The sequence below is a fragment of the Geotrypetes seraphini genome, chromosome 5 (assembly GCF_902459505.1).
Source record: "Geotrypetes seraphini chromosome 5, aGeoSer1.1, whole genome shotgun sequence".
Taxonomy (NCBI): Eukaryota; Metazoa; Chordata; class Amphibia; order Gymnophiona; family Dermophiidae; genus Geotrypetes; species Geotrypetes seraphini.
Genome location: NC_047088.1, coordinates 196075892 through 196096788, shown reverse-complemented (window position 1 = coordinate 196096788; position 20897 = coordinate 196075892). Strand labels below are relative to the sequence as shown.

Sequence of the window (20897 nt, the reverse complement as noted above, 5' to 3'; positions counted from 1 at the left end):
GGTTTGGTACAGCAGATCTTAGTTACCCAGCGGTGGCTTTTTGATGCAAAAGCAAACTAAGCATGCGTGTTTTCTTTGCAAAATAAATATAAAACTAAATACCATATTAGCAGGTGTGAACGTTAGGAAAGCTAATGCTTCTCAACATATCTCTTCTGTAGTTTCAAGCATTTTCTAGAGAGCTTCTCATGAAGACAGTAAGTGGAGCTGGGCTAAATGCTTTAGAGGGGTTGCTGAAAAGTTCTCAGCCCAACCAACAAAGTTGGGGCAGTCTCCATCGAGGGCTATACACGTAGGCCATGTTTTTCGTTCCATTTATTTCAGATAGAACGATAAAAGTAGAAAATCACTGGACTGAAAATATATAGCCCTCGATGGAGACTGTCCCAACTTTGTTGGTTGGGCTGAGAACTTTTCAGCGGCCCCTGGTACTCATAATTTACTAAAAGTACATCTGAATTTTACCCGCTTTGTACTCTGTACCTATGAAATTAGAGTTTCCAGGGAATTTTGTTTAATTCCTATGGTCTACTTTTTCTTTCTGATATTTTTGGCCTCCTTCTAATCATTTCTAACATCAGTATCTTATTACTCTGAAGCAAATGCATTGGAAATAATGTCCTTAACCCAGAGTAGACTTATTAATTTAAATAATCGGAATTTCTAACTCTGATTTACAGATACATTTAATGATCTTAGTTTGAATCTAGAGACCCATGTATTCAAGCAAACTTAAAGCAGGAATAAGAACAAAAATAAAACTAGTGGATCTGTTTGGATTATTACTATTGTTGTTTTCAGAAAACACACACACATGATAGGTGCCCGCGAACCCCCACAAAAAAACCACCTCTGGGGTCAGTTATCTGGTTAAGGGCGCCTCCTCTCTCTGATCTGGAGGAGTGACAGTCGTCTTGCTTAGCACAGCTGCAGAATACGGTAGAAAACTGCTCTCCGACCTTTGTGACGCGGCAGTGCACGTGAAATCCGAGGTCGCGCTCCTCGAACCCAAGGCAGAGGCTGTCTGGTTGCTATGACAACTGAGGCAGGAACAAGGTGTAGAAGCCGCTGGAGCTGATGCCGCCGCCGCTGCAGCCGCCGCCGCTGCAGCCGCTGAGGCTGCAGCTGTACTGTTCAGTCCCGCCGGGGACTGATAAAGGCCCGGATGACGGAAGCTGCACAGCAGTTCGGGGCGAGAATAAGGGTGCGAAAGCGCACGGAAAGTGTCCAGAGGGCGGATAGATGTTGCAAAGGGCGAAGCTGCTGCTCCCGAGGCTGCAGCCGCGGCTGCAGCAGCCGTGACCCCCATGTGGGGATAGTAATGCAAAGGCACGTGCGAGTGGAATGGATAGGGCAGACTTCCGGTGGCCGCCGCGTGCGTCATCATGTAGGTGTAGAAGCTTGGATCCGCAGGGTGAGGCCAAGACATAGCTAGACGTTGCCTTTTATCTTTCATCCGTCTATTCTGAAACCACACCTGAAGTAAGAAAAAAAAAAAAAAAAGGAGGGGGGAAGAGAAAATATATCAGAAGTCTGAGCAGTGTGCTTGTTAAATTAATCAGTAATGTCGGTGGGGGTGGGGGGGGGGACGATTAAATTTGCCAAATTATTGACTTCAGCAAAGGTGGGAGTCCGTCCGAAATGAAGAAGTTACAGATGAAGAATGATCTGCAACCTTCACTTTAACTGCTATATCCTATTATCCCGAGTTCTTATTTTTTGAGAAACAAATAAACTAGATATTGCAGTTAGCTTGAACTCAATAGGCCTCTGGCCTTTTTCAACCTAATCTATGTTTTAAAACTATGGGACTACCATTTCAAGACAAAATAACAATAATGTCCTGTAGAGATATTTCTTTCTTCTTTTTTTTATTTGCTCCCTGAGCAGTCTCTACAAGAGTACTGAATAAGCCCTATGCCTGTCTTTATTCAATAAATTAGATTTCTCCAAGAAAGCCCAACAATCAAAACTGATAGTTCCAAAATACATGTGATTTGGTTTAAATGAAACAAAAACAGCAATAGCAACAACAACACCAAGATCAGCAACAACTCACAAAGCAAACCCTGAGAAATAATATTCACAAGGAAGTTTCAATGGTTATGATTTTGAGGTTCTTTTCACTCTGAAAATCAGCTCATAATTAGAAACACATTAAAAATCCCAATCACTGGATTAACATATTCATTTTACAACTCTCAGGTGTTTAAAATGAGTATAAAAAACGATTCAGCATTTAAAAAATGTGAATAATTATGTTATGCTACTTTGAGGTGTCCCTACCCAACAACATAAGAGATAACAGGACATGTATAAAAAAAACTGGGTCTTATTGTGATACTTTCTTCTTTAAAAGGTGGAAATCCTTTTCCCTGCAGTTAAGAACATTTTTGGATATATTCTGTACCAACATATCAGGGTTTTTTTTTGTTTTTTTTCTTGGGGGAGGTGCATATTATGTGTAGTGTGGAAGGTAAATGCATAACTTAGCTTTAATAGCATAAATTAAATCGCCTATAAATGAAGCATACATATATGAACATGCACTTATTACAGAAAAAATGTTTTCATTAAAATTTTAATAAAAATTCTAAATTTCTTGGGATTTTGATACATGCTACTAGTTATTTTGGTTTTTTTTAAGGGTACCAGTTTTTGGTTGTTTTTTTTAAGGTGAGGGGTGCGTGGGGGGGGGGGTTCTCTCCTTTTAAAAACAACTGTTATATGTTTTGGAAGTAAATGGTAAAAAGAGAGGGAAATTGCTGGAGAAGTTATACCTTGATGGTGGTTTCGGGCAGATTGAGGGCGGCTGCGAGCTCGCACCGCCTTGGCCGAGAGACATAATTCTCCCGATAGAACTCTTTCTCCAGCCTAGCGATCTGCTCTCTGGTGAAAGCCGTCCGGTACCGTCGCACTTGATCGGCCGCAGAGCTAGAGCTGGCTACAGAGTTGCTACTGTTCAAGCTACCCAAACCAGAGCCTGCTGAGGACGTGGTGGTGCTAGCCGCTGAATTGCTTTCTGAGTACCCTAAACAAGAGAATGAAAAAAAAGTACATATACAGAGATATCATTAAGGTGACAATATAGTTCTGAACTGGTTTAATTAATGTTAACTGTCATTGGTACAAATTAGTACGCTTTAATAGAATCAATATTTTTAAACACCACATAACCAAATCATTTTAGGTAATATGAGCATATTGATGTTGTTAGGTGCACATTACGTGCAATAATTTAACCAAGAACCACCAAAATAGCTAAATATGTTTTAACAGTAATTTAACCAATGTGTACATCTTAAATATAGCCTGAGTCAAGTGGTTAGCTTTTACAGATACAGTATCCATCAACAGTTCTCTCGTTTTTGGAGGAAGGACAGCTTGGAGGCAGCCATACAATGACCCTTCAACATAAATTAGTCTTCCTTTTCTATATTTCACTCTTGGTAGATTTGCACTTTTCATCAAATACAATAAAAACACCAAATAATAGATCAGTTGATATGTCCCATTAATGATAATTGTTTAATTTGCTTTAAAACTTTATAAGTGCAGTTTACCATTTTTTAAAAAATTATTACTGCATTTATTTTGGAGTAGAGGCTAAATAATCATACCAAATTATTACCGCCAGATATTTAATAACAACAAATGTAACCTAATGCTTCCATAGCTGCATCGGTACATGGTTCAGTATGTAGATGGACAATAATGTAGCTTAAACCCCCGTTTAATCTTTCTGTTTATCATTTTTATTAATTGCTAATATAATAAAGCTTTGCTTTGCTGTTTAAAAAAAAAAATCATGTCCGTATGCAGTCAAGATCTACGTTGGATACGTGTGATTTGTATAAATCGTGTGGTGAAAGATTTACCTTTGTTGCTTTCTTTTAGCTGGGTGACGCTTAGGCTGGTCGGGGAGCGCAGTGCTGAGCAACCCACCTCCACATCACTGTTCATATCTGCCTCTTGAGCAACTTCGGAATAATGGCTAATCTTCTTCCTGTTTTCAGGCGACGGGATTTCAGAAGCTGTCGTACTTTCACTGTTCTGATGTGGAATATTGAATAAGGCGTCTATTTCGAATTTGCCTTTGCCAGGGATGTCCCCTATGGAGCTGTGCAGGGAGGCGGAAGTTAGTCTAGGGCTGAGGCGAGCGCTGTGCTGAGCATTTTCCAGGGCCTCTAGCACCACATTTCCAGCTGAGTCGGACAAATTCGAAAGCCTTTTGCCAGCTGTAGGACTGTGCAGTCCCCTTTCCATCAGAATCATCTCTTTTCTTATTCTTTCCATCATCTCAGCTTTATAAAAAATGTCAAAGTTGCAGGGTTGGTCCTTTACTAATGATGAGATGCGGCACGGGCTAATTCACATTCAGCCCTGTGAGTGGCTCTAAATATTATTATCTGTTTTTGAGCAAGGCGTAAAAATTGTGGGATGCCAAAGCGAGGGAATGACTGGTCAAAATGACCCATACATCCTTTCTAGCCCGATATGTCATTCATCAAAAACTGGTGCTCGTCATTAAGGTACGAATGACGCTGTTCGAATAATCATTTATTGTAACAGGTTTATAAGCAAATAAATACAAGCTCCTGTCAGTGGATAATGAAGGCGGCTTCTGAGCAGACAAATATATCCAGGTAGAGAGAAAGACAAGAAGTGAAGAGAGAAGCGCTTGTCCTTAGCATGATCAGATTTTGCTTGAATTGTTCTGGGGTTTGTCCTCTGGGGTGAAATTGACAGTCTGATTAATAAATTGAGCCGTGCAACATTTCCCCCTTCATTTACGAACATCATTATACTGTGATTTTTGTTTTGTTGCCTTTTAGGTCTTAATGATGCAGCTTCTTTCTCATTTTTCTCAGACCAAACTACACTTTAAATAGTAGACAAAGCTTTTATTTGAATACTGTGTTATGTACAATTTGTTTTCATTTTTGGCTCTGAAAATATTGATAACATCGCCTGGCAATTATAAATGCTATTAGTTCGTTGTGTATTTTGTTTAAAGTATTGAAAATCAAATGATGTTTATGGCACTAATATACACAATAGAAAAAAAAATCTGTTTGCCGTTTATTTTTGAAAAATATTTGATAAAAGAGAGCATATCTGTACATATATTTTCACTTTTGCTCTTATTTGACAACACTTCTTTTGTCATTGCATTGTAAATTATCTTTGAATTATTCTACAGATTAATGCTAGTTAGGCAATATATTTCCCAAAGGAAGTATAGTATAATTTCTTCCTAGCATTTGTCTAATAACATCAACCACTCATGTTCCGATAGTTATGTTGTCATTTTTCCATTTTATATTTGTTTTTGGTTTTGTTTAATTAAAGTCGACCCCTATCATTATTCATAAAACATGAAAGTATTGTGCTTACAAGACCTAAAAATAAAATCTGTCAGAATTATTCTTAGAACAAATTACTTGTGGTTCAGTGACATGTCCACCTTTTCCTGGTGTGTTGAAAAAAAAAAAGTCTTCTGATGTGTCGCAAAGCTCCATAGAGCTACATCTTATGCAAGTTTTAAATCGTAACGTCTCCTGTTCATCATATGTTTGATAACAGTGCTGAAGGAGACGGCAAAAAACCATTTTAGTAACTCTACCTTGTAATTATCCTTGGAACATTCTTTAATGCTACCAACCCATATTTTTTTCAAGTTTACATCGTGTGTTTGATCTGAGGTTTACAAACTATAAAATATAACTACTGTTAATCAAAATGTTACAGGATGTTTTTTTCCAGTGAAGTTGATCTCCTAACTTTGAAGTCTCCATAGACCTCACAAAAGCAAATTCCATGCTTTGAAAAATAGGATGGATATATATTTATCACATGGTGATACATTTAAATATTAAAGAATAGTGATTGGCGCTACTTTAATAATACCACATTGAACAAAAGGTAATGCAAAAAAAAGAAAAACACCGCAATTTCGCTGACAAAGATTTAGCAAATAAAAATAACTTTTGATGGGGGGGGGGGAGATTGGAGAGTGAAAAAGAGTAAAATACAAAATTTACAGACACAATTTTTGTTTATAAATAAATTATATAAATGGGACATTCATTACCACATATTTTTTCATAAACTGTACACTTTCATTATCTTTAATAAACGTTTTCAGATAGTCATTAAAAAAAAAAATTCCGGTGTGCACAATTTGAGTTCCACTTTTTAAGATAAGCATCCAAGGGTAATGTCAAAGATTTTTGGGCTAAAAAAAAATCTAACCGTTTTGTAAAAAGAATACATTATGTTTAAGTTATATCTATGACCTAATTGTTATAGCTTCAAGCATTTCATTTACATTGAGTCATGTTTCTAATCCTATGTTTATTTCCTGAACTAGTGCTCTAATGTATCGATAGTGGATTGAGTTCTGCAGAACAAAATACTAGAAGCAAAATATGTAGAGATGCTAAAAACAGGAATAATCATATGGTTTAGCTTGACCAGCAAATAATCAGCTCTAAGTGGAAAAACAGGGGGAAACCCTTTATTGCTGTCCTTTGGCGCCCCCATCTGTTTTCTTAGCCTTTTTAAAAAATTACACTTTCTTTTTGTGGACCTTCAGGTTACACCCAGATCTCTTGGGCACAGTCATGTATTACTTTTATTATTTCAGGGTTTTTTTTTTGTTTGTTTATTTTTGCTTGTTTGTTTAAGAGACAAAGTAGAGGTTTATATTTCAAAGATTTTCCTAATACATCAAAAGAACAGAAGAACCCTATCTGAAAACATCTTCCAGTGACTTATTGAATAGTTGTTCTAACCTAAACCCCAAAAGGCAATATTATATGTGATACTATTTGTCATTATGATATGTTTTTCAGGCTTGCAGTTATGGCCAATATGTCTGCAATATACAGTCTTGTGAAAAAAATTGGGACACCCCATGAAATATTCAGTTCTTTCTTAAGAAATGTTCACATATCAATGTCAAATCTTTTTTTTATTTATCTCTGGAAAAGAAAGTGATTTAATTGCAGGTAAACAACAAAACTTTTCTTTGATTTACTCATGAAACAAAAGATATCCACAAAAATGTGTATTCTAACTGAGGAATAAATTAGGACACCCCCACATATCCTCCCCCTTAAAGTGGCTCAAATCACACACAGGTGTATCACATCAGGTGCACATGATTAGAACATTGTTACTCGGTATTTTGAAGGAAATCTGCCCTACTTAAACCTCAGACATTTAGGGCTCCTTATACTAAGCTGCGATAGCGGTTTTAGTGCACGCTTAGCGTGTGCAGAATTGCCGCACATACTAGACGCTAACGCCAGCATTGAGCTGGCATTAGTTCAAGCCGTGTAGCATGGGTTTAGCATGCACGGCAATTCTGCATGCGCTAAAAACGCTATCGCAGCTTAGTAAAAGGAGCCCTTAGTCTGGTGTGCTCATGACTGCTGCGGTGAGAGTGAACTCCATGGTGAGATCAAAAGTGCTGCCTGAGGCCTTCAGAAAGAAGATTGTAGCAGCTTATAAGTCTGGTAAGGGATTTAAAAAGATTTTGAAAGAATTTATCATTAGCTTTTCCACAGTTCGGAAAACAGTGTACAAGCGGAGGACTTTCCAAACAACTGCCAACATGCCCAGGTTTGGCCGTCCAAACAAGTTGACCCCCAGAGCAGACCGCAAGATGCTAAAAGACATCTTAAAAAACCCTAAAATGTCATCATGGGACCTACATATCAGTAAATCCACTAAGGACTGGCTGAAAACTAAGAGAGTCCTGGAGTGGCCGAGTCAAAGCCCTGATCTTAATCCCATTGAGATGCTGTGGGGGGATTTGAAATGGGCTGTACATGCAAGAAACCCCTCAAATATCTCACAGCTTAAAGAATTCTGCATTGAAGAGTGGGCAAAACTTCCTCAGACCGATGTCAGAGCCTGGTAGATGGCTATAAGAAGTGTCTCACTGCAGTTATTTTAGCCAAAGGAGGTAACACTAGCTATTAAGGTGTAGGGTGTCCTAATTTATTCCTCAGAATACATATTTTTGTGGATATCAAGAGTAAAGGAAAGTTTTTGTTGTTTACCTGCAATTACATCATTTTCTTTTCCAGAGATAAAAAAAAAAAGATTTTACATCTATATGTGAACATATCTTAAGAAAGAACTGAATATTTCATGGGGTGTCCTAATTTTTTTCACATGACTGTATGCACTTTAAAGTACATTCTTGGGCATATTGCTTTCCCTAAACCACAGATATTGCAGATACAATAAATATTTAATTACAATACACACTAGCTGACTGATATTGGTATGCATAGATTAGTTGTTCCATTATATGTGCAGTGGTCTATAGCTTTCTAGGGAATTTATTTGAACCAAATATTAATAGAAATTAAAATGAAAGCTGAATAAAATACAAGGATAGTGCAGTACTGCCACTCACCAGTGGTTTCCACCTACAGATCTGGAGGCCTCCAAAGGGTTCAGGATATTTCTAAAGAATGAGGCAGATTTGCATACAGTGGAGATAGTATGCACATAGTACACATATCTAATGTATTAGGACAGAGCTTCTCAAACCTGTCCTAGGGAACTCTTAAGTCAGTAGGATTTTCAGGTTATCCACAATGAGTGTGTATGATACAAAGACCCTCATTCTATATAAGGCTGCCTAACTCCCTCCTCTCCCTTTTACAAAACTGTGTGGCAAAAGCCCCAAAGCCCTGTAAATCTCTACAGACCTCGGGACAGTTACCACAGAGGCAAAAATTGCAACGACAACAAAAAATTAATTGGCCAATAGGCACCTATATGATTCTATAAAAGATTGGTGCCTATCGACTAACCTAGCACCTAAGTGGGCATTTCTTTGGGTAAAGCATGACTTAGGTGCTGCTAAGCGCAATTCTCCAAAAACATAGGAACCTGAAATGTAGGTCTTTAAAACTCTTGCCTACATGTAAGGCACCTAAGTTCTTACACAGGTGCCGCTAGCCATAATTCTGTAAATGATGCTTAAGTGTGATTGACATAAGGCTGGCAGCAATAATTTAGGTGCTGACCAATTTAGATGCCGTTTATAGAATCAGTCCCCGATTCTATAAAACTTAGGGCTAGATTCACAAAGCAAACCGATCGTGTACCGATCGGTTTGCGACTCCTTAGCGATCCCGGCCCGATTCACTTACCTCTCTGCCGACCATCTTCCGATCCGTGCATGCAAATGAGGGCAACGGCATGCAAAGTAGGCAGGGATGTGATTCACTAAACAAAAACCTGCAACACTGACTGGGCTGGCCAATCAAAAAAAGCGACTGCTGAGGACCAGTCGTTGAAGCCCTTTGCAACTGCCCTGCCTTCTGCCGCCCTGCTTTCTAACCTGTCAGCCTCAATCTCCTGCAGCCCGAATGCACCTGCCTGCATGTCCCAAACCCCCTGCCTGCCCCGACTCTCCCACCCTTTTCTGCACTGGAAATTTCCAATGAACTTGTGGGGATGTGGAACCAAGCTGAATGCCACCCTGCTTTGCCCCGATCTCTCCTGCTCTCTGCCGCCCTTCCCCGCAGTGCAAGCCCAAGGTTTTAAAGCGTGGCTGCACGCCGCTGTGCAGCACCAGTTTTAAACCCGCGGGCTCACACTGAAGGGAAGGAGGGAAGAGGCTGCTGCCGCCGCCAGATAGGAGCAGGAGAGTCAGGCCCCAAACATATCTGCCCCGACTTCCTGTGCAAGTCCGTGGTTTTAACCCGAAGCGGGTTAAATCCACGGGCTCGCAAAAGTTTAAAGTTTAAAAAAAAAGTCGGCTCAGATGGGTCTGCATGGTCCGTGCAGGCAGATGGGAGCGTTCCTCTGATCGCCCCCCCAACTGCATATTTTAGGTTCCTGAATTCATCGGACCTGCCCGAATCAGAAACGGATTGTTCTGATTTGGGCAGGTTAGTGAATCTAGCCCCAAGTCGCCTTTCAATTATGTCTAATTAAAGCCAATTATGAGGTGTTGAGTGCCTATATCAGCACTGACTAAACCTATTATTAATTAAGTTAGGCACCAATATCAATGCCTAACTTTAGGCAGCCTTTATAGAATCAGGGCCAAATTGTATACATCAGAGGCTCAATATATGCAAATTCATCTAATTCATATTCCCTGTGGAAATCCTGAAAACCCAATAGGCTGTAGGACAGGATTAGGAGACAGTGCATTAGACACATCCTGGGGGGGAGGAATACCACTCCTTTTACATCCTTCCAGAACTGTCAGTGAATATCAGACATTAAACCAAGGTTCTTAGCCCAGTCACTGAAACACCCTCAAAGCAGCCTGGTTTGTTTTTTCCCCAGGATATCCACAATGAATGTGTAGGAAGATAGTACATTGCCTCCATTTTATGGAAATTTACCCCAAGAATAGTCATTGTGGATATCCTGAAAAAAATTGGATTGTCAGTTGTGTTCTGAAGACTGAGTTTACTTTAGGGGCAATCAATGTGCTATTTTAGTCATTACTTTCAGACTTTGAGATCATTTAAAATACCTTATATGGACATGTAATGTACATAGGCAGAAGCACTAGACTAGAACAAGGCCTCCAAAGCCTAATCTGGTGACCCTATCAGATTTTACAGAATATAATTCATTAATATGCACAAATAAAATTGCATGAGTATCCAGAATATGCAAATTTATCTCATGCACCTTTGCTGGTGGTGGATTTCACCACAACAGGTTTTGAAAGACCTGTATTAGATTCTTCAAAGTATAAACAACTATTTGCCCAATTCTTTCCTCTTTTGATCTTATTCCTGAGTCAGCTTCCATTAATATTTTCATGTGTGTAGAATAAAGGTATGTACATGAGAGACAGTTTTTCATAATAAATAAGCATGCTAACCCCAGCACAAATTATCCCTCCCTGGAGACAATGAAAGAGTCTGCTCAGTATTGGGATTGTTCAAGCAGTGCTGGTATCTGTGGGTTTGCTCGATATTCAGGGTACCCAAGCGTGCACTATACCAGTGCTTTCCAACTTTCATGTAAAAGGGCTGCAGTGTAAATACGAGAAAGCTCTGAGGACCTCCAAAAGGTTTCAGACTTATATATAGTGAAATGGAGTGGTGGCCGTGTTAGTCCATTTTACAAGGTAATATACAGAAATAAAACAAAAAACAAAGGAAATAAGATAATACCTTTTTATTGGACTAACTCAATGCATTTTATGATGAACTTTCGAAGGTAACCCTTCTTCAGATCAGAAATAAGCAAATGTTGACAAATAACACATACTAATAATTTTGTAAACCACTTTGACCTGCTTGTTCAGAGTGGGGATTAAACATTCATTTAAAAAAAAAACAAAAAAAACTCACTTTATTTTGTATTGTCAACAGTCATAAATTCCATAAATGAGTAACATATTTAAGAACATAAGAATAGCCTTACTGGGTCAGACCAATGGTCAATCAAGCCCAGTAGCCCATTCTCACAGTGGCCAATCCAGGTCACTAGTACCTGGCCAAAACCCAAGGTGTAGCAATACAGGGCAAGAAGTGGCATCCCCCATGTCTTTCTCAATAACAGACCATGGACTTTTCCTCCAGGAACTTGTCCAAACCTTTCTTAAAACCAGCTACGCTATCTGCTCTTACCACATTCTCTGGCAATGCGTTCCAGAGCTTAACTATTTTCTGAGTGAAAATTTTTTTCCTCCTTATGGTTTTAAAAGTATTTCTGTGTAACTTCATCGAGTGTCCCCTAGTCTTTGTAATTTTTGATGGAGCAAAAAATTGATCCACTTGTACCTGTTCTACTCCACTCAGGATTTTGTAGACTTCAATCATATCTCCCCTCAGCCATCTCTTTTCCAAGCTGAAGAGCCCTAACCATTTTAGTCTCCTCATACGAGAGGAGTACCATCTCCTTTACCATCTTGGTCGCTCTTAAGAGATTGTTTGCAATTACTACATGAAGTGGGAAAGATTGAAATGATTGCATTTGCAGGATTTGAAGAACATTTCAGCTAACTGTTTCAAGGCCACAATGGAGGACTTTGGAGGCTGCATGTGGCCCTAGGGCCAAGCATTGGAGAGCACTACACTATACCCAGTGGTACCTGTGGGTGTGTACCTTTAAATATGGGTATATTCATTATTTTTTTTAAAAAAAAGTCCTCCCTGGTTCACTCTTCACTTGTTTGTGCTATACTAATGATGCTGGATAATAGTAGTGATGCCCAAACTGTGGGTCAGGACTCATAATGGGGTCACATCATCAATGGATGGGGTCAGGAAACAGAGTTGCTCCTCCTCCCAAAAGACTGCCACTGTGACCTAAGCTTAGTAGTGGTGGTCAACATAGGAGCTGTGAGGCAGTGAAAGTTCACAGGCCCTGCCCTTCCTGCTGTCAGGGTTTGCTATTAGACTGGTAACTCATGAGAGTACTGGGGTTTATGGGTACACAACAACATGCGTAGGGGTGCTCCATGCTGACTGTTCCCACTGCTTCTGCTGTTCTTGCTAGTTTTCTGAAAAGTTCTCAGCCCAACTGAGAATGACTGGATATGGTTCAATCAACAATGTGAAAACAGCAAATTTTGTTTCTGCAAATTAGCACTTAGTGAAATAAGATAACACTCTTTTCAGCCACAGTGGCAAAATAACGCTCATAATTTAGGAAGTTGGTTGGTTGGGCTGAGAACTTTTCAGCACCCCCTTGAGATAAATGTGTGTTTGTGTATGGGCGGGGAGAATAGGAAGTGGATGAGAAAGGGGGAGGTGAGTGGGGTCTGCTTTTTGTTTTTCTCATGTTTCAGGGCCATGTGAATTTGTAAGTGTTAAAATGGGGCCATGTCAGATAAAGGTCTGGAAAGTATTATTGCACTGACTTCCAGAAAGAATCAGCATAAAAGTGCCTCTTCTTACTTGCCTTCATAATAGCGGTGTGGCTAAATAGAAGACACATTTCAAACCTGTTGCATGTGTTTCTGTTTAATTATGAAATAAAAATGGAAAAACCGAGAACTTTAATAATTTTGCTTTATTTTACCTGTCAGTGGCATTAATAAAAGCAAAACCTTTTGGTGATCCGGCTGCCATTGGTATTCCGCTACAATTAGTATATATTCATTATAAATACAATTTGGCAAGGTATAATTAATAAACTTGTATAGGTGTAAAGACATCAAGGTCTGCATCAGAAACAAGCTTTCATCTATTGAGAAGACTTTTTAGGGTTTCAGACTAAATATTTGTTCCACAGTCAACTGCAGGTGCTTAAAGTAATTGTAAAGCATCATTGTTCTTGCGTGTAATAAAACTCAGTAGATGCACTTAAGTTAGAATTTCACATAAACCTCTGGTTTATTTACAGCTACAAATAATAATAGAAGTTACGTGTTCTACCTGTATGAATCTATGAAATCAACAACGCCCGGTTATTAGCTTAGCAAATCATTAACTGTACATAACAATGCTGAATTACAAGATACGAGACAGAAAAGAGCTTCAGTTTATTGACCGGGTCTCACGAGAGTGCCTTAAGCGATGTTGCTTTGTCCTTGGCTTGAGTTCTTCACGTTTTATTTACTTTGTGCAGGGAGTCATCCAAGGCTTATAAGAGGGAAACCAAATTTGGGAGGTGGATGTTTCTTTCATTTGAAACTGTAAGTTAAAAGTGTTTATTAGGTTAGTGTTTGGGTCTATGCTCACCCTTTTCTCCAAAAGAAAGACACGTTTTTAATTGGTGTCATATCCTCAGCTGAAGACATCCTTATGCTGAACATCCTGGCAATTCACAAATCCTCTCCCCTCGCCAAAGCAGTCAGTTTGGATTCTCATCCTCTCTAGATTAAAACGACTACGGCCATCTAGCGTTAAAGCTGATGTACTGCAAACTAGTCTCTGGATCCGGAAATATATTGTGTACTGCTATTCGAGATACAATTCTGCTCCGTTTCTGCATGAAAATCTGCAGGTATTGTTTGGCGTCTGTGAAGAGGGGTTTGCGCGTTTGTTTTGGCTTTTTCCTGCAAGGTCTGATGCTGGTTGCATGCAAGCTTTACCATTCTAGAATTCCACATCTCTGACTCAATAATGTAAATATAAGATCGTGATTTGATGGAGAATGAGGTAATCCTATTTATTACACTTCAGCTTCACTGAGTAAATAAATGTTCTTCAGGCTGAAACGAAAGTGAACGCGGTTTGGGGAAGATTATTTCCAAACTGAAAAAGAAAATAAAGTTTTCTTCAGTTTCACCATTTACCAAAAAGGTAGACACAAAATTATTATTATTATTATTTTTTGCAGAACTAATCTGGGATTCTTTCAAAAGAATTATGTTTTACTGAATATCCGATAATTTAGTCCGGTTGAAAGTTAACCGTTTTTTTTGCTTGTTTACAAACTACGACTATAAGACGCGTGAGAGAGTTTATTTTTATGCCTTTCTACTCCCTCCTAAGTATTGAAAGTTTAACTGAAGAGTGTGAGTATATCTCTCTCCTTCCCCCCACCCACGTCTGGCGTTTCGATATATAAATCCATTCTACATGTGATGGACTACTCACATTTGTAGAATAAGAATGGATTCAGATCATCTCTAAAGATCAAAGGGAGTGATTTTCTACTGTCCGAATATTCTCATGCCGGTTGCATGCCAATATCCTCACATTGATTTGCATGCCTGTGTGTGTGTGTGTCCGCACACATTTGTTGTTATCTGTAAACACAAAAAAATAAATCGATTCACATTATACAGTGGAGTTGGCTGTCATTAACATAGCTCTTTTCTATTGTATTCTATGATTGTACAGTAAGCCGCTCAACAGCAAAATTCGTGTATCAAGAGAATGCAAGTTAAATAATTTAATTAATTAAAAGTTCCCAAATATTCGTACATTTTAAAGGAACTTGCTAGGTAAGTCTATGCTTCATTCCTTGATCGTGAATTATTTATGGCAAAAAAAGCATCCGTTTATTGGCACATTTGAGGACGAGCTATAAGTGACCTATCAAATTTTTATTTCGTATATAGCTATTATAATTGAGGCAACGATTTTAGTTGAGGTGATTGTCCAAAGTTTTTAGACTTTTCTATTTACATTAATTATTGTTTGTTATAGCTGTCATCAAGCTGCTTCTTAGAATTTTTAACGTTTCCATTTAAATATCACATAGTTGGGGGAAAATAAAGCACAATATGAAATAGTAATAAATTCGGTATGTCATTTTTTTAGCATGAGATACAAATAGCTGGAATATATTAAAACGATTCCTGTAAGTGCTGCTAACTTGTTTTTCATGACTATACAATTACCTCCTGATACTTTCCAAAAACGATAGAAAAGATATAGGTACATTAGAACTGTGAGACCAGAAACTATAAATAAATTCAGTGTTATCTTCCATACTAAGATATCAGAGATTGACAATAATTCAAAATTTAATAATATTGCATAAATTATACAGCTACAGCAATTATTTTTAAACTGTTACTAACCTCTAAATTTTTTGCATTTAAATATTTAATATAAAGCAATGTTGCTGAAATTGAACCCTATTTTTGAAATTTGCCAAATTGCAGAATGGACTAAATAATCTGAATTCCAGATGATAATTGAAATTTGCAAATTACTAAGGCAATCTGTTTAATTACAATCAAGCATCTTGTCATGCCGCTTGTCACCAGTACCATATCTCAAACATGTACAACACCCACAAAAATTGTCTTCCTGGTAGTAATTGGAGAATATTGTAGACAAATGATATGTTTACTGTAATTTTTTTATTTAATTAAGCTATAGCTTGCATGTGTTTTAATACATGAAGAAAACAGATCAATGTATTTATTTTTATATTGTATTTAAAAAATAGCTATAATAAGCATAATAATAGATTATGTAATAAGCTATAAAAATCTCATTGCTTGGAACCCTCATATCTGAATAAAATAACTTATGTCATCTGGAAAGCTTATATAGATCTTCTTTTCTGTTGGTCCTCCAACCTAAAAGGCATCATCACAACCTATAAGAATGTCATTCTTAGTTTAGGACTTAAAATGAAAGCTCTGTTAAGCATTTTTGAATCATTTATAGCCGGAAGTCACTTTAAAGCTTTGCAAGTCATCAACGATTAAAAATTTAGAATCAATTTATTAAGAGCTTCAAACAACCTTTTACAGTAACCATGGTGCAATGATAGATCCATAAGAGTTCGGGTAGGGGTTTCTCCCCCGCTTTGAGTTCTTAATTTCCATCTTGGATTCTGAGCACCGTCCAGGGTTAAAAGTGTTTTGAAGTATTTTTTAGTTCCTCTATCAGTTCATTAGTTGATCTTGCTTTTTAGGAACTAACTTTGTCTTTTTGACTTAACCCAGTCGTTTATAGTGGGATTCAGCTCTGTTAAGCAAACACATCCCATTGCTTACAAATTTTAAGGAGGTGTAAATCCAGAAGCATATAGATCAATTCAAATCGCACCAAAGGTCAGAATTTATTAATTCATAAATTACTTTTTGAAACTCAATCTCATCTGTTGCTCTTGTACAAATATTTAATGATTCTAGTATATTGGGCGATCATTTATATGCTGTGCAATGCTGCATCAACTACCAACAGAATAAAGATAATAATAATAATAAAACATATAGCACATGATAGTATAGGATACTATAAATCTGCCAAACAAAAAAACTTTTCATTTGCCTTGTAAACAAGCTTAGCATAAATTGATGCTCTCTTTAAAACTTGTATCTGTTGTGTTTATTAGCTTCTGTCACATTTTTAGCATTTTCTTTTCTTTTCTTTTTTTTTTTTTTTTAGCTAGTGTGGCTCTATAGTTCATTGTTAAAATACAGATAAATAGAAGGGGTGCTGAAAAGTTTTCAGCCATACTATGAAGAGAACGAGGTGGCTATGGTTCAATCAATGATCTGAAATAATGTCAAAACATAGATTGGCACTTAAAGAAATAAGAGAACACTCTTTTCAGCTACAGTAGCAAAATAACACTCAGAATTTAGGAAGCTGTAAACTATTCTGAGCTCCCCTAGGAGAACAGTATAGAAAATTGAATGAATAAATACTTTCTTCAATGTATCAAGGTATTTCTATGTCAAATTTAAGACATGCATGCACATGCACATACACGCAAAACAAAAATGCATGGTATGCATAGTAATAAAATTGATTTAATTCTATATTTAACAATGCACTATATAGCCACACAAGCTACTCTGCTTAATGATTCTAATGCAAGACATGTATTTTTTTTCTTAAAAAATATATTTTAGGAATATATGTGTACATAGAGAGGGTGATTGTAAAAGATTAATGTAGTTAAATATATTACAAAAAAATATTTGGTACGACAATATTGTCTAATTTATATGGACTTCAAGATATAATGCACTTTTTATATATGTTTAATAAATACCAGCTTAAATGGCAAAAACAATGATCCCCAGTTTCTTTATATTAATCAAATATTATTTTTTTATCTCAGTATTTTATTAATGAACTTTAAAAATACATAAAATATATAAACAAGTGAACAAAATAGAAGAATAAAATACATGTGTTATCCAAGCGACATAGTAAAATATGATTTTCTTAAAACGTGTATTATTACCACTTTAATGTGGTAATAGTATTTTTAATATGGCCGAGGTAAACATAGAATGATATAATTCGTGTATAATCCTACAAATGTAAATTGCTTCGAATAGAATCGATGCATAGGAAATGTAAATAAATTTTAAAAAAACAACCCACCACAGTTGCTTTAACTAGAAAACTGTACATGGCCTCAAATGCAATCTGGAATTAAATAGCAGCTAAATCTAGATCCATACAAAATACCAAAGCATGATCACTAATATATTTATGTCTACGATTCCAATTTGGTATACCTTCCAAATACCATTATACTACCAAATGAATTGTAGTATCAAACATAGTTTGTGTGTTATGTTTGTTTGATTGTTTTAACTTGGAAAGGTAATTGCAGTTTTATGCAAAATGTGGAACTACTACTACCATTCTCGAATTGGAGTTTTAAGTCTTTCAGAGTACCTCTTATGCAGTTGAGCGAGATATCAGCATCAAAAAGCCCGATTTAAAGTCTGGTTTGCTATAACTTATGGGAGTTTATTTTCGAGAAATGTAGAACGGAAACCACTAGATCAGTGCACTGGGAGTGATTGCTGGGGTCAGGGTGCTCTGTGGGGATCACGTGGGAAGGAAAGGCCAATGACAAGCTCCTCGGCTCCTGCAGGCCCTGCAGAAGTGGCACGGTCCACCCCCCTCCGCTGCCCTTCCCCTCCCAGCTTCAAGTTAGTTTCTATAAACGTTCCGACAAACGAACTGACCCAGTTCAGGGAATCCCGATTTCGGCCATGTCCGCGCGGGAATCCCAGCGGGCATGTGCAAGGTCATGAACAAGGACAGCCCGTGGGCGATGGAAGGCTTACGAGACGAGGGCTCCTCTGGCCACCAGTGCAGGAACTTGCTAGGGAGCCCTTCGGCTTCTTCCCCCGTCTGCAGTCGCTCGGCTCTGGGCTGTGGCTATTCGGGCCAGGAGCGACCTGAGGTTGGGAGGGAGGGGGCGGTGTCCGGGCCGCTTGGCTATGGCTATCACTTTGGGAACCGATACTACGGCTGCAGCATGTCGCATGGCATGGGCGTTCAGCAAAATGCCCTCAAGCCTCCCGCGCATGCCCCCCTTGGCGGCTTCCCAGTGGAGAAGTGCATGGACGTGTCCACCTTGGCCAGCACGAACGTTCCCAGCAATGAAGGCGCCTCAAGGGCTAAGGAGGTCCCTTTCTATCAGGGCTATACAAACCCTTACCAGCATGTCCCCGGCTACCTAGACATGGTCTCCACGTTTAGCTCCGGGGAGCCGAGGCATGAAACATACATCTCTATGGAGGGCTACCAGTCCTGGACTCTGGCTAATGGTTGGAACAGTCCGGTTTATTGTGCCAAAGATCAGTCGCAGGCTTCCCATTTTTGGAAACCCTCCTTTCCAGGTAGGAGAACGGTGGTGCACGTTTATTTTTACACGAATTTGATGGGAACACCAACGTAAATGAAAACTCTTCTCAAAAGGTCTTGATATGCCGAACTTTGGCAGGGCTTTTGATGTTTTCTTCTCTTTGTGATCAAGTTTAGATCAAATTATGCTATGCAGAAATCGATTCAGCTCGCTTTATAAGGGACACCTTAAGGGCAGTTCACATCCTTTTATCTGTTACATTCTTGTCTTTAGCACCTGAAAGTGTCTTGCCCTCTTTTCCATAGTCATAGGTAGAAAAAACGTTGGCAGTCTTTCTCCATAATAAACACGTGTGTTCTCATAGCAAATGCTTCTATATTTCTTTTCATGTTGGTATATGATAGATTTTTTCACATACATAGATTACTTGGTGACTGACGATTTAAATAGAAATGGAGAAACATAATCCCTGAAACATCTTGCTCTATATGCATTTACATATAAACCTTAAAATCTGGACTGTTAGAAAAAAGAAAAAAAAAGTTAAACTTTATGTTACATTTTCATTTTAAATGGTACAGAATCTGTTCTGGCATTCTAATTGAACTAGTCTTTTATTCCAAATTATTGCAATATTAGTCTAACGTTTCCTATGATGTCCTTTGCTATAGGAGAAGTTGCTCTAAACCAGCCAGATATGTGTGTCTACAGGCGTGGGAGAAAGAAAAGAGTGCCGTATACAAAGCCACAGCTTAAAGACCTCGAGAATGAATATGCCATTAACAAATTCATTAACAAGGACAAGAGACGAAGAATATCTGCTACCACAAACCTGTCCGAAAGACAAGTTACCATTTGGTTTCAGAATAGAAGAGTAAAGGATAAGAAAATAGTATCTAAACTGAAGGAAAATGTTCCTTGATGGGGAACAAAGAAATTATAGATCTCAGATTACCAACCCTAATATTTTTTTTAAAGACTTGAGCCCGTATTTAAATAATAATAACTTAGAGACTCCTCTCATCTGCCATTCTTCTGTGAAAATGCCATTTTATTCTTTATTCCATGGATCCTCTTTCTTAATTTTTAAAATATGTTTAAATATTTCCCTGCCCCCCTGTGCTATCAGTATAGGACACCACATATTTTAACAGTATTTTGCTGAAATGTCATTTTTGCTGGTATCAGTCCAACTAATCTGTTTTCAAAACTCTCCTGTTTCCGTCGTTAGTATAAACTTTCTTTTCTGGAGCCATTCACACAGATATAATGGGAATTTTTACACAGCAGCAAGTCTCGCTTCCAGGTTAATTGAATAGGCCTGGTGTACTGGCAGGAGGGCAGTCAATATTATACAATATTTTCAGCTGTCAGAAAAGTATTTAGAACTAAGGTATACTATATTTTTTAGTTTCCTAGACATTTATCTATATAGTTTTATTTCATTCATTTGCAGCTTTAAGATATCACATAAGTTTATGGAAAAGGAAGATATGCGGCTTTCTTCAGGTAAGATTATTTCAGATGACAAGGCCTTGAAATTTATACTGTCCTTTAATGAACTTTGAACTTTCCTGTTGTGCCTCTCTCATAAAGAGAAAAACAATTTTTAATGCCTAGAGAAAATACGTTTGGATATGTCTATAAATGTATAGGTATGAGTTATACAAGGGATTCTTTTCCCATTGCCTGGCTTGATAGGAAAAAAAACCAACCCTAATTGAAATGATTGAGGTTTTAATCTCTTAATTCAATTAGTAGGCCAGAGGGTGAGCACGGATGGATGCCTGAGCCTTAATGAAAGTAGACACTTGTGGTTTATTTTAGGCATTGGGATTCATATATTTAGCAAGTTATTGTAAAAACTGGGTATGTTTCTGTTCGATCACATAATACAGCAGAGAAAAAAAAACTAT

General features: G+C 37.9%; 2 protein-coding genes across 6 annotated transcripts in view; one reads left to right on the top strand and one right to left on the bottom strand.

Annotated features, from left to right (window-relative positions):
* Positions 1-532: 532 nt before the first annotated feature.
* The window catches only part of EVX2 (even-skipped homeobox 2), a 39164-nt gene continuing 18799 nt past the window's right edge, over positions 533-20897 (bottom strand). Inside the window, exons 1-3 of one of the 5 annotated variants that reach the window (XM_033946905.1) lie at positions 3879-4314; positions 2781-3022; positions 533-1477 (exon numbers count right to left, since the gene is read on the bottom strand). In XM_033946905.1, coding sequence (XP_033802796.1) covers positions 863-1477; positions 2781-3022; positions 3879-4299 — 1278 coding nt within the window. In that variant the 5' untranslated portion in view covers positions 4300-4314 and the 3' untranslated portion in view covers positions 533-862. Of the gene's footprint in view, positions 1478-2780; positions 3032-3878; positions 4315-13073; positions 14208-14552; positions 14705-20897 lie in introns of those variants that run through there. The other 4 variants (XM_033946906.1, XR_004539670.1, XR_004539669.1 and 1 more) reach the window with 4 other exon arrangements.
* Positions 18409-19934, top strand: HOXD13 (homeobox D13). The gene is made up of 2 exons (XM_033946915.1): positions 18409-19015; positions 19653-19934. Exons 1-2 carry the CDS (start codon positions 18409-18411, stop codon positions 19901-19903), a joined length of 858 nt encoding a protein of 285 aa, XP_033802806.1. The 3' UTR covers positions 19904-19934.

Excerpts from the sequence above, each read along its gene's own strand:
- HOXD13 (XM_033946915.1), top strand. The coding sequence starts at position 18,409 with ATGTGCAAGGTCATGAACAAGGACAGCCCGTGGGCGATGGAAGGCTTA. Across the intron at positions 19,016-19,652 it reads TTGGAAACCCTCCTTTCCAG|GAGAAGTTGCTCTAAACCAG; the intron begins GTAGGAGAACGG and ends CCTTTGCTATAG.